General features: G+C 45.0%; 1 protein-coding gene across 9 annotated transcripts in view; it reads right to left on the reverse strand.

Moving 5' to 3' along the window:
* The window catches only part of ERBB4 (erb-b2 receptor tyrosine kinase 4), a 986,993-nt gene that overhangs the window by 170,159 nt on the left and 804,346 nt on the right, over positions 1–12,488 (reverse strand). For all 9 annotated transcript variants that reach the window (XM_005279678.5, XM_005279676.4, XM_005279680.5 and 6 more), the window contains 3 exons: positions 9,251–9,383; positions 5,017–5,139; positions 1,436–1,534 (listed from right to left, as the gene is read on the reverse strand). In XM_005279678.5, the coding sequence (XP_005279735.2) occupies positions 1,436–1,534; positions 5,017–5,139; positions 9,251–9,383 (355 nt within the window). The remainder of the gene's footprint in view (positions 1–1,435; positions 1,535–5,016; positions 5,140–9,250; positions 9,384–12,488) is intronic.

A 12,488-nucleotide genomic window follows, 5' to 3' on the forward strand; every position in this document is an offset into this window, starting at 1 on the left:
AAACTTCATTGCACCCGCGACCCTCTTCCGACAACAAAAATTACTACAAGACCCCAGGAGGGGGCACCAAAAGCTGAGCCCACCCAAGCCCTACCACCCCAGGTGGGGGTGTTTGTGTTAAAGCCCAAGCCCCACCGCCCCATGGGGGGGAGGTGTGGGGGGGCAAAGCCAAAGCCAAAAGGCTTCAGCCGCAGGCAGAAGGCCTGTAACCTGAGCCCCACCACCCAGGCTTCGGCTTTAACCCTGGGCCCCAGCAAGTCTAAGCCAGCCCTGGCGACCCATTAAAACGGGGTCGTGACCCACTTTGGGGTCCCGTCCCAGTTTGAGAACCCTTGCTCTAGATTATTAAAACTGATGAGCTAATAAAAAGTCCAATATACTCAGTTACTTTCCCCTGTTTAAACATGGTTGCTTATTGCAGCTCCCGGACCCTCATTGCCTGGTGCCTGAGGAAGTTAGAGCAGTCAGGGACCTACACTGACTTTTGCCACTGAGGACCTCATGCCAGCTGTTCCACCATGCCACCTTTACACACATGTCCTACCCCTTTCCTCTAAGGGAGCATGGTAGACAGCGCTCCAGTGGAGACTACCTCTGCATAAAGGGAGTTGTCCACCAGCTACCTCCAGTCATTGTAAGGCCAGACTGGAGAATCTGGCCCTTTCTATATTGTGGCATTTGGCTTTACCCCAGTGTTCTGGGGTAGTTTTCTATAATGACCTAGGTATGATAAATGTTTAGGGGCAGATCCTCTGCTGGTGTATACCTGCCTACCTGCACTGGCTTCCTTAGAGCGCGGCTGATTTAACACATCTGATGTTGTGAGCCTTACTTTTGAAGATTGCCATATAGAGAAGGCCGAGAATAAGTTCCCAAAATGGGGGGGGAGGTGTGGGAGAGCCAAGGGTTGTATACGAAACCTGACGCTGTTGCTACTGAGGGTACTGTGTTGTAACATCAGGCTACGTCTATGCTAGGAGCGGATTCCCCTGCTTGTGTGCATACACTAGCGTTAGCTGTCAGCTAGCTAGCACAAGTATAAATAGCTATGGTAACATGGGTAGCGGCAGCAGAGGTATGGCCGAGCTCTGCCCAAGACATACCCACTGCTTTTAGGTGGCTTTATACTTTATGCTGCTGCCAGTGCTACCATGACTACACTGCTATTTACACACATGCTAGGTAGATACGAGCTAGCACAAATATGTGTACATGAGCACGGGGATCGTAGAATAGATACAGACTTAATTAAGTTTCAGGGCACCTAGTGCCCTTATACAGGCCTCCGTTTAACACTGAAATATAAAGAAAAAAAAATGAGGTAGAACATTACCTTTACAATTTGTGACGATTACAGACTGATTTTTTTCCCCACTGTCAGCACTAGCATGTTATATATAGGCACAGTCAGAGAGGCTGTACATCTCTTACTTACATCCATGAACTCCACATTTGCCTTGGGACCAGTCGTCTCATTAAGGATTTTAATAGCCACAGGAATCTTTACTGTTTCTCCTTCGGGAACCCAAATACCCTAGGGAAAAAAGATACAAAAATTAACTCCACACCAATTGTTAAATCTTTCTTCATGGCTAGGTTTCTTTTCATTATACAATATCCAGTTCAGCAAGGAACATTAAAACTCAAAACACAGACTGTAAGTGCATTGAATCATAGCAATGTAGGGCTGGAAGGGACCTCAAGAGGTCATTTAGTTCAGCCCCTGCACCGAGGTAGGACTAAGTAAACCTAGACCGTCCCTGACAGATGTTTGTCCAACCTGTTCTTAAAAACCTCCAGTGATCCCACTCCCTTCGAAGCTTATTCCAGAGCTTAGCTACCCTTAGAGTTACAAAGGTTTCTCCTAATATCTAATCTAAATCTCCCTTGCTGCAGATTTAGCTGATTATTTCTTGTCCTACCTTCACTGGCCATGGACAACAAACTGTCCTCTTTATAACAGCCCTTAACATATTTGAAGCCTCTTCTCAGTTCCCCCCTCAGTCTTTTTTTCTCAGGACTAAACAGGCCCAGGTTTTTTTAACCTTTCATCATAGATCAGGTTTTCTAAACTTTATCATTTTTGTTGCTCTCCTCTGGACTCTCTCCAATTTGTCCACATTTTTCTTAAAATGTGGTGCCCAAAACTGGACACAGGACTCCAGCTGAGGCCTCATCAGGGCCAAGTAGAGCAGGACAATTACCTCCCATGTCTTACATAAGACAGTCCTATTAATACACCCCAGAATGATATTAGCCTTTTTCACATCTGCATATGTTGGCTCATAGCCAATTTGTGGTCCACTCTAACCCCCAGATCCTCTTCAGCAATCTTACTGCCTAGCCAGTTATTTCCCGTTTTATAGTAGTGCATTTGATTTTTCCTTCCTAAATGCAGTACTTTGCACTTGTCTTTATTGAATTGCGTCTTGTTGATTTCAGATCAGTTCTCTAATTTGTCGGGGCTGTTTTGAAATCTAATCCTGTCCTCCAAAGTGCTTGTAACCCTTCCCAGCTTGCTGTTATCCGCAAATGTTATAAACACATTCTCCACGCCATTCTCCAAGCCATTAATGAAAATATTGACTAGTAACAGACCCAGGACAGATCCCTGCAGGGCCCCGCTGGATACATCCTCCCTATTGGAAATTCAAAGACAAAACTGTAGTGTAAATGAACCTTCTTGACATGAAAACTCTTTGTTCAGCCATTACAGCTCAATAACATAAGCATGTCTATGACATGCAGAACTGTACATGTTCCTTTGCTCGGCATTGCTTCCAACCAGTGGCGTAATTAGGAATGTCACTTTGGGTAGGCCTCAACTTACAATGAATGGGTACCAGCAGCAGAGAGCTTGGCTGGGTTCCTTTTTGGCTGTAGCACCCTGGGCCCCATTTCCTATCGCAGCTACCTAGTGTAAGGCGTTGTTTGCCACATTGTAGAAGTACAGCCCTTGTTCCTTTCTGCAGCCACCTGGCTCTGACCTCTGTTGCTCCTGCCTGCATGTCTCTGCCCCACTTCCACAAGGAGCCTGTACTGGGCTCTGTTCCTCTAGCACTGTGCTCCCTCTGTCCCTGTTGGGTGGGTGAGGGGACAGTTATTGACTGATCTGGAACAGCTGGGCAGAGGAGGGTAGACACTCCCAGGAGCAATTTCTGTCTTCTTGCCAGGCCTCAGGAGCAAACTGCCACTGATGGTGGTGTTACAGGTGGGGCGGGGAGGGTCACACACGCTCTGGATCATACACATCATGCATGGACTAGACCATGATATGCTACGATCAATACCCCCTTCTGCAAAATGTATTTTCTCCAGTGAAAAGTACACTTAAGCTTTAAACTGAGCTTGAGAGCAGCTGATCCTTACTTTTAAACATCCCATGTTGTCTGTGCTTTGTTCTGCAATTATAAGAAACATTTTCCCCCTTCCCAGCTTTCTCGGTGATTGTGATGTTGGAGCATAGCTAAACCGGCATTGATCACAGCTCAAGCGTGCCTACATTCTACGTGCATGTACGTTGGAAAAGAAACAAGTGAGACACTCAGCGAGAATAGTACTTAGCACTAGAGTCAACAACATTTTGGGAATTTAGAAGTGTGGATGAAATTTCAAAATTGGAAAGAAAGGAAAAAACAAGATTTTTTCCCTAACCAGTTCTCACACTCCCCTCCATCTTCTCAGACAATTATAGGTAAGGCTATGATTTGGTCATGGAGGTCACAGCAGTCACCGTTCCGTGACTTTACAGGACCTCCATGACTTCTAGGGCTTCAGGAGGAGGAGGCCGGACTGTGCACCCCTGCCCTGCAACTGGGGCTGGATGGTACCAGGACCCTGCGGCTTCCCAGGCTTGGCGGGGGCTTCAGCCGGGGCCGCGCACCTCACCCCTGTGTCTTCTGCTGCGGGCTGCAGTGGGACCGTGCACCCCGGCCCGGCAGCTGCCTGGGAGGCCCTGGGCCCCCCGTGAGGCTTCCCAGGGCTGTGTGCTCCTCCCCCACCCCGCCTGCTGCAGCTGGGGCTCAGCAGGGGCTGCAGTCGGGGCCATGCACCCCTGTCCTGCAGCTGTGGCTAGCTCTGGAGTGGGGGCCATGTGCCCCCCGTGGCTGCGCCTGCCACTGCGGCAGCTGGAGCTGAGGTGGTGCTCCCCGCCATGGCAGGGGGTTCAGCCTGCCAGTTCCCCCACACATGGGACTCCATTTCTTCCCCCTACCTAACCCTGCCCCCCGGTTATTTTTAGTAAAGTAACGGACAGGTCACGGGCTCCGTGAATTTTTGTTTATTGTCCGTGACTTTTACTAAAAATAACCCATGATAAAATCTTAGCCTTAATTATAGGTGCTGGTCAGTTTTCTTGGAATTTTGAAATTTCATCACAAGTTTAATTACAAAATGTTGAAAATGTGATTTTCCCCACTTCTTTTTCAACCAACTCTACTTAGTGCTTCTAAGTACTTTAACTATGACCTTTAAACTGTGGAATCTGAAGTATTTAATAAACCATAAGGGAGATTTGCCATTGTTTTTAATGCGGAAAGGATCAAAGCTTAGCTAATTATGCTTCTATTATTATATAAGGAAGATAATTGTTATTATACCCACTTTACAACTTGGTCAAATGAGGTATAGAAATTAACTGGCTTGCATAATGTGCACACTGTATCAGTTATTGAGCTACAAATAGAACCACAAAATCCCATTCCTGTTCTTTAACATCAAGACTATCTACCCTGCATATTTGCCATGTTTGTGTGTGACATTATTTTTCTCTACATGGAATAACCCTTGTGTCTATACCAAGTGAAGCTGAAATCAGCAGATGAAACTAGAGGTGTACTCAAGATGCATCATCATACCCAGAGATGAACTCCCCTGACAGGCTGTGGGATGTGGACCTCAGGTTATGATTCAAGACATCAAGAGCTGGGTCCCACACTGTGATGTAACACTTTCAGTGATCCGTAGGGTTCAAAACAGAAATAAGGCCACTCAATGAGGTTTAGTGAAGATACTTGCCTTATACACGGTTCCAAAGGCCCCAGAGCCAAGGACCTTGACTCGCTTTAGCTCAGTTTCCTTCAGGATACGAAGCTGTGCTTGGTTGGGTGCTGTGCCACTTGGGGTCAAGGGCTCCACCAGCTGCAAATCAAAATCCACCAGGATTAGACACTGGACACAGGAAGAGCTCGTGAGAATTCCTGTTGAAAATTTTCATCTGGTTCCTACTCATTCCAATTGGCTAACTAGTTATTAGAATAAAGCAATGGATCTAGTGGTGCCAGGGCTATCGATTCTTCAAGTGAACCCCGTCCAGGCCAGTAAAAAACCAACAGAAACCAGCTGAAAGATTCTAATGGAGTACATAATTTCCACTAGGGGCTGCACGATGGCATTATGAACTGGAAACTGAATCAGTGTCACAATACGTCCCCAATGACTTTTGCTACTTGCAGCAATATAAATGTTTTCTATATGATGGAAAGACAGCATTTATTATCAGTGCACCGTATTCTATTTTTGGCAATTTTAGTGCCCTTTTAAAGTGGCTGTTTTTCTTTTGAATAATTGTGACTTATTGGTTCATCAAATTCTTATCCTCTTTTTCGGGGTAAGGCTCATTGCTCTAAGCCAGTGGTTCCCAAACTGGGATTCATGAACCCCTGGGGGTTCACAAAATGTTACAGGGGATTCTCGGGAAAAAATTCCCTAATGGTGGACAGAGCTGTCCATAGGTACCCCGGGAAGCATGGGGCCAACAGCCCAGAGCCTTGGGGACTTCCAAGAGCTAAGCAGATCAAAGCAAGCACATCTATCACACTGAGGAGATTTAAACTTCAAGGCTCCTTATAAGAACTGGAAAGGGAGGTGGATATTTTTTGCTGTTTTTAAAATTAAACAGGCTGCTAGTGTTGTTTTTAAATGATTATGAAGAACAAGTTTAAGCTTTGTTGTAACGTGCGTTGTTTGCCTGGACTGCTCAAGACCTGAATGCTTGTGTAGGAGGAACTCTTTGAGTTGGCGTCTTAAATACCTTCCTGCTGTTTCCAATCTGATACTCCTTGATGAATCATAGGAGCCAGAGGCGCCAGTATGGGGGGGTCCCCCCACTTTTCCAGTGGTGCCCCTCCTGGTCCTGGGGTGCGCGGGGGCTTTGCCCCCACACCGCCTTTTTCTACTGGTGCCTCTGATTGGAGCCTTGTCTTATAACAGGCTTAATCAAAAGCGACACAAGCTACAAAAGTGAGATCTTGGAAGAGTGTTACCAACCATTTTCATAATGTAATAAAAATACTGTAATGATAAATAATTAATAAATAATGTGTAATAAGCATGTCATACATACAAATTTTATATGTCCAAGATCACTGCTTTTATAATTTATGCTGAGGTAAGGGAGAAAATTCCTGGAAATATTCAGTTTTAGGAGGGTGTTCATGAGACTTGACATTTTAGTGAAAGGGGTTCGCAGGTTGTTAAAGTTTGGGAAAGACTGTTCTAAGCTTTAGTTGTGCCTTAAAGGAGGGCAGCTTTTCAGAAGCAGAAAACATCTGCAGTAGAACAAGAATTTACAGCCCCAACTAATTTATTGGAACGTTGTGAATTACGATCCAACAAAGTTTGTGAATGAAGTACAACGGTATATATGTTCAGTCAAAAAGCCATCCGATCTCAGCAACATACAGCCTTTGACTAAAAAACAATGTTTCTTTAAAAAGAAATGAAAAATAAATGAAAAGGACAATACTCTAAACACTGACAAATAGCCTGTCCTCTCTCAGGATAAGGAAAATAATTAAGGGCTACTCCTACTCAAATTGGTTTGAAACCACTGCAGTATTTCAAAGTGTCTTTTTACAAGGCTAAGTGCATTGTGCTCTTCAGTTTGAACACTATTATCATGCTTCTATGAGCATCATGGACTACTTCGTTAGCTGAACAAACTGCTTTGGTGCAAGAAGAAATACCAGTAGCTGGAAATTACTTTTAAAAAGTACTTTAAGAAAATACACAACAAAAACAAACAGCAACAAGCCAAGTGAATGCGGAGAATTTGACAGCGATATTTTCATAGTTTGCTTCCCTCTTCCTCCCCAATATAGTTTACTTTTCAGTACTCATTATGATGGAAGATGTAGGTCAAATGTAAAAAATAAATAAAAATAGAGATATGGGAGAAGGTGAACACACACAGGGCCACAATCTCTGGTTCACTTCTTAGATTCCCACAGAACTTTCCCCCAAATAATTCCTATTCCCCTTTGTGCTGCCCTGGCAGTGCAAAGGAGATGGAATCTGGGGTTTCACCCATGCCAGGGATTCTCCCAGTCTAAGGCCAACCCTAGAAGATGAAGAGTTGGTGTACCTTGCTCCTTCCACCCTCCCCAACAGCTGACCAGCACAGGGGCACGCTGGGGTGTAGAGCAGCAAGAAGGAGATATAACAAGAGTGGAGGTATAACCCATTGATCAGTGTGTATTGATCTGCAGAGGTTATGGATCTGTTACAGACCTCAGCTAAAAAGCCTGGCTCTTTAGCTCAAGCTATAGAAACTCCTATGTTTAGCTGTGGATGTCCCTGGTTCACTCCATGGTGTCTCAGCCAAGATGGCAACTGTCACAAGTGCTCAGCCACTGGGCAGTCCCTTGGGGATGGTTGCCAACTGGCACAGGTTAGAGTTGCAGCCATTCAGGAAGAAGCTTAATGAAAACACAATGTTGCTATGGAAGTCATTTGGGATCAATCTCACGCCACTGAATTCAATGGGAGCAGGAGCAAGACCTCAATGACACCAGTCATAACACAATGGAATCAGACGACCAATGATTGCTGGTTTTCCTAGACTTTTTTTTTTCCTTTAGAGGGATCGGTCTATACTCTGCATCTCTTAAAGTGTGTCAGACACATAGGGTTTAGGTGATCCTGTGTCGACCTTCATTTGTCACTGAAAATTTAAGATTAAACTTTAATGATGATCAAATATGCATTTCTAACCAAAAATAAAGCTTTTGAAGAGCATTGGGACTTGTTTCCCCCCCCCCCCCCAATCAGGGCCAATCCCCAGACAGATTTTTTGCCCCAGATCCCTAAATGGCCCCCTCAAGGGCTGAACTCACAAACCCGGGTTTAGCAGGCCAATGCTCAAACCACTGAGCTATCCCTCCTCCCCAGTTGTGAAGCCAAGATGGTAGGCAGGCTGCATTGAGCCCAAATAGTTTGTTCTATGGCTCCATCTCACTTTTTTGCCAATGGGACTATGGGCCTACTCCAGTTCCCTTCTGATTCAATGGAAGTTTTAGGAGTAAATTCCCGAGTCAGCAAAGCAATTGTGTGATTATTTATATTGGGGTCGTACTTACAGGCCTCAAACAGGTTGAGGCCACATTGTCTTACCCATTGTACAAGCATGTAATAAATGAGCATTCCAGTACGTAAGCATGTGCTTAACACCATTTGCTTTCAGCAAGGGCCTTGATCCAAAATCCACTGAAGAAATCTGGAGTCTTCAATGGGCTTTGAATATATGATTAAGTGATTAGATGAATTAGGGCCTACTTTCTGTTGGGAACAGGACTGGGACATGTATGTCAGAGAAGATGATCAAAATGCTCCCTTATCATTAAAAATATATGAATTGATATATTCATAGGTGCTGACTCCAAGGGTGCTCCAGCCCCAGAGCACCCACGAAACAAAATAGTGGGTGCTCAGCACCCACTGATGGGCCCTGCCAATCAGCTCCTTCCCCTTCCCCCAGTGCCTTCTGCCTGCCAAAGGGCCTTGTTGATCAGCTCCTCTCACTCCCACACACAGAGTATCAGCTGTTCAGTGGAGGGCAGGAGGCGCTGGGGGGAGGGGAGGGAGCGAGGGCAGAAAGCGGAAGTGTGAGGGCGGGGCATGCTTGGAGGAGGGGGTGGAATGGGGTGGGAAGAGGCAGGGCGGGGGCAGAGCGGGAAGAGGCAGGACCTTGGGGGAAGGGGTGGAGTGGGGGCGGGGCCTGGGGTGGAGTGGGGGGTTCGAGCATGCCTGGGAAATCAGAAAGTCAGCACCTCTGGATGCATCAATAGAAAACTAATATCCTAGAGAAGCTTCATTCACACTATCCAATAAATCCAGTCTATGGCAGTGTTTCCAGGGACTCAGTGGGGGTTGGATTAGAACCCTAATATGTTCTGTGTAAAAAGTAGAGCAATATTCTGCCTCTTTTCAAATATTCAGCTTTTCTGAGAGGTACAACAGAAAATATCCTCACCTCCGTCTCCAGGAACCTCCGCAAGGCCCTCTTCTTTTTTATGCTTTTCCGCCGAACATAAACGGCAAACGTCAGGCCCACAATGATGATGATAAAGAGTCCACCAATCACGCCTGCAGCAATCAGGGGGGTTCTACCAATCAGAATCAAAGACTTTAATGCAAGGCAGGGAAACAGAGCAAAGAACAGCTGCATGCATGAAATAAACCACCTGGAAAACTTATGAAGCGTATAGCTCTCAAAATGCAGTCATGTCAGATGATAAATCAAGGAAAGCTCATTAAGTGTGGCATTGCTTTCCATTATCACATCTAGGATATTATTTTTTAATGCAGACTTGTGAAGTCGTGGACAAGGAAACACAACATGCACTCTGATGGCAAATGCAAAGCTGCAATGGCAAAATGAGGATACATGTACTAGAAGCTTGTTCTGCAAGGAAGCTAACTAATCTGAGGTCTTCCTTTATAAATCCAACTGGATTACCTCTTCTTTTTTGCATATTTAAATTTAAAAAAATAACACTGAAATTATGAAAGACTAACTGATACCACTTTGGGCTGTGATCGTAAGTTAATCAAGGCTGGTTCTGAAAGAGGCACATCATTCCAGAGACATTGCGACATGGGGCGCTTCAGAGAGCGTGCTTAAGATACTGTACTATTGGAGGTGTCATGTTTCAATGGAGATGTAAACCGAAGCCCTGATGTTTTTGCAAGAGTTAGGATGTTAGCTCCCAGTGTCGGTATAAATGTCACCTTAGGTAAATATCACAGCTGTGCACAATTCAGCAGTTTTGGTTGATAAGTGTTCAGTCGAGTGTACCCCCTAAGTTTTGCTGTGATATTTGGGTTCAAACAAATGCCAAAACTCAAATGATAGACAAAGACTGCCGAGTTAGGTCTTGTTTAAGGTTGAAACCATGTGACGCTGCCAAATTATGCATGGCTTGCACGCACAACCACAAATCCATCCCTGGCCCCCACAACTCAGCCCCAGCTGCACAAAAGGTTTGTGAACTTCTGAGGGGGAGTTCAGCCTCTTTCATCTGGTCATGGATTCCTTGGGAGTACATCAGACCTTTACGACCCTGTTTCCCTAGCCTCTTAGTTCAACTCCAGCTAATCTCAAATCCCTATGTCGTATTCCTCCTGGATCTGGCAGCAAGGAGTACAGTTCTCCTTCAGCTCAAGGAGCATAGGGGAAGGAGTAACCCCTTACGGCTTCTACTCCCCATACCTCAGCAGTCTCACTCCAGTCCAACCAGAGCTTCTGATCCTACATCTTGGGCAGCTTTCTGTAAGTATGCTGCTGATGTAGGGTAGTTCTCAGCTTCTCCAGCCTCCCCTATCTCTCTCACCCCAACTCTTGCTGGTCAACCAAATAGCCACAGCTACTCTGTGCTGGAACCCCTTTGTGGCTGTAGTAGAGTAAGTTTTACACACCTCGTCACACGTAGTATTACCCTAGCCACTTTGAGCCCTTGTCATAGACCAGGGCCCCCACTGTGCTAGGCACTGTACAAACACAGAACAAAAGATTGGACCTGCCCCAAATCGCTGCAAGTGTAAAACAAAAGACAACAGATAGACAAATGGTGAGTACAAAGAAACAATGAGCCCATATTGGTCAACATAGAATCATAGAATCATAGATTATAGGACTGGAAGGGACCTCGAGAGGTCATCGAGTCCAGTCCCCTGCCCGCATGGCAGGACCAAATACTGTCTAGACCATCCCTGATAGACATTTATCTAACCTACTCTTAAATATCTCCAGAGACGGAGATTCCACAACCTCCCTAGGCAATTTGTTCCAGTGTTTAACCACCCTGACAGTTAGGAACTTTTTCCTAATGTCCAACCTAGACCTCCCTTGCTGCAGTTTAAACCCATTGTTTCTGGTTCTATCCTTAGAGGCTAAGGTGAACAAGTTCTCTCCCTCCTCCTCATGACACCCTTTTAGATACCTGAAAACTGCTATCATGTCCCCTCTCAGTCTTCTCTTCTCCAAACTAAACAAACCCAGTTCTTTCAGCCTTCCTTCATAGGTCATGTTCTCAAGACCTTTAATCATTCTTGTTGCTCTTCTTTGGACCCTTTCCAATTTCTCCACATCTTTTTTAAAATGCGGCGCCCAGAACTGGACATAATACTCCAGCTGAGGCCTAACCAGAGCAGAGTAGAGCGGAAGAATGACTTCTCGTGTCTTGCTCACAACACACCTGCTAATGCATCCCAGAATCATGTTTGCTTTTTTTGCAACAGCATCACACTGTTGACTCATATTTAGCTTGTGGTCCACTATAACCCCTAGATCCCTTTCTGCCGTACTCCTTCCTAGACAGTCTTTTCCCATTCTGTATGTGTGAAATTGATTTTTCCTTCCTAAGTGGAGCACTTTGCATTTGTCTTTGTTAAACTTCATCCTGTTTAACTCAGACCATTTCTCCAATTTGTCCAGATCATTTTGAATTATGACCCTGTCCTCCAAAGTAGTTGCAATCCCTCCCAGTTTGGTATCATCCGCAAACTTAATAAGCGTACTTTCTATGCCAATATCATTGATGAAGATATTGAACAGAGCCGGTCCCAAAACAGACCCCTGCGGAACCCCACTCGTTACGCCTTTCCAGCAGGATTGGGAACCATTAATAACAACTCTCTGAGTACGGTTATCCAGCCAGTTATGCACCCACCTTATAGTAGCCCCATCTAATTTGTATTTGCCTAGTTTATCGATAAGAATATCATGCGAGACCGTATCAAATGCCTTACTAAAGTCTAGGTATACCACATCCACCGCTTCACCCTTATCCACAAGGCTCGTTATTCTATCAAAGAAAGCTATCAGATTGGTTTGACATGATTTGTTCTTCACAAATCCATGCTGGCTGTTCCCTATCACCTTACCACCTTCCAAGTGTTTGCAGATGATTTCCTTAATTACTTGCTCCATTATCTTCCCTGGCACAGAAGTTAAACTAACTGGTCTGTAGTTACCTGGGTTGTTTTTATTTCCCTTTTTATAGATGGGCACTATATTTGCCCTTTTCCAGTCTTCTGGAATCTCTCCCGTCTCCCATGACTTTCCAAAGATAATAGCTAGAGGCTCAGATACCTCCTCTATTAGCTCCTTGAGTATTCTAGGATGCATTTCATCAGGCATCTAACTTTTCTAAGTGATTTTTAACTTGTTCTTTTTTTATTTTATCCGCTAAACCTACCCCCTTCCCATT

This window comes from Chrysemys picta, chromosome 11 (assembly GCF_011386835.1).
Source record: "Chrysemys picta bellii isolate R12L10 chromosome 11, ASM1138683v2, whole genome shotgun sequence".
Taxonomy (NCBI): domain Eukaryota; kingdom Metazoa; phylum Chordata; order Testudines; family Emydidae; genus Chrysemys; species Chrysemys picta.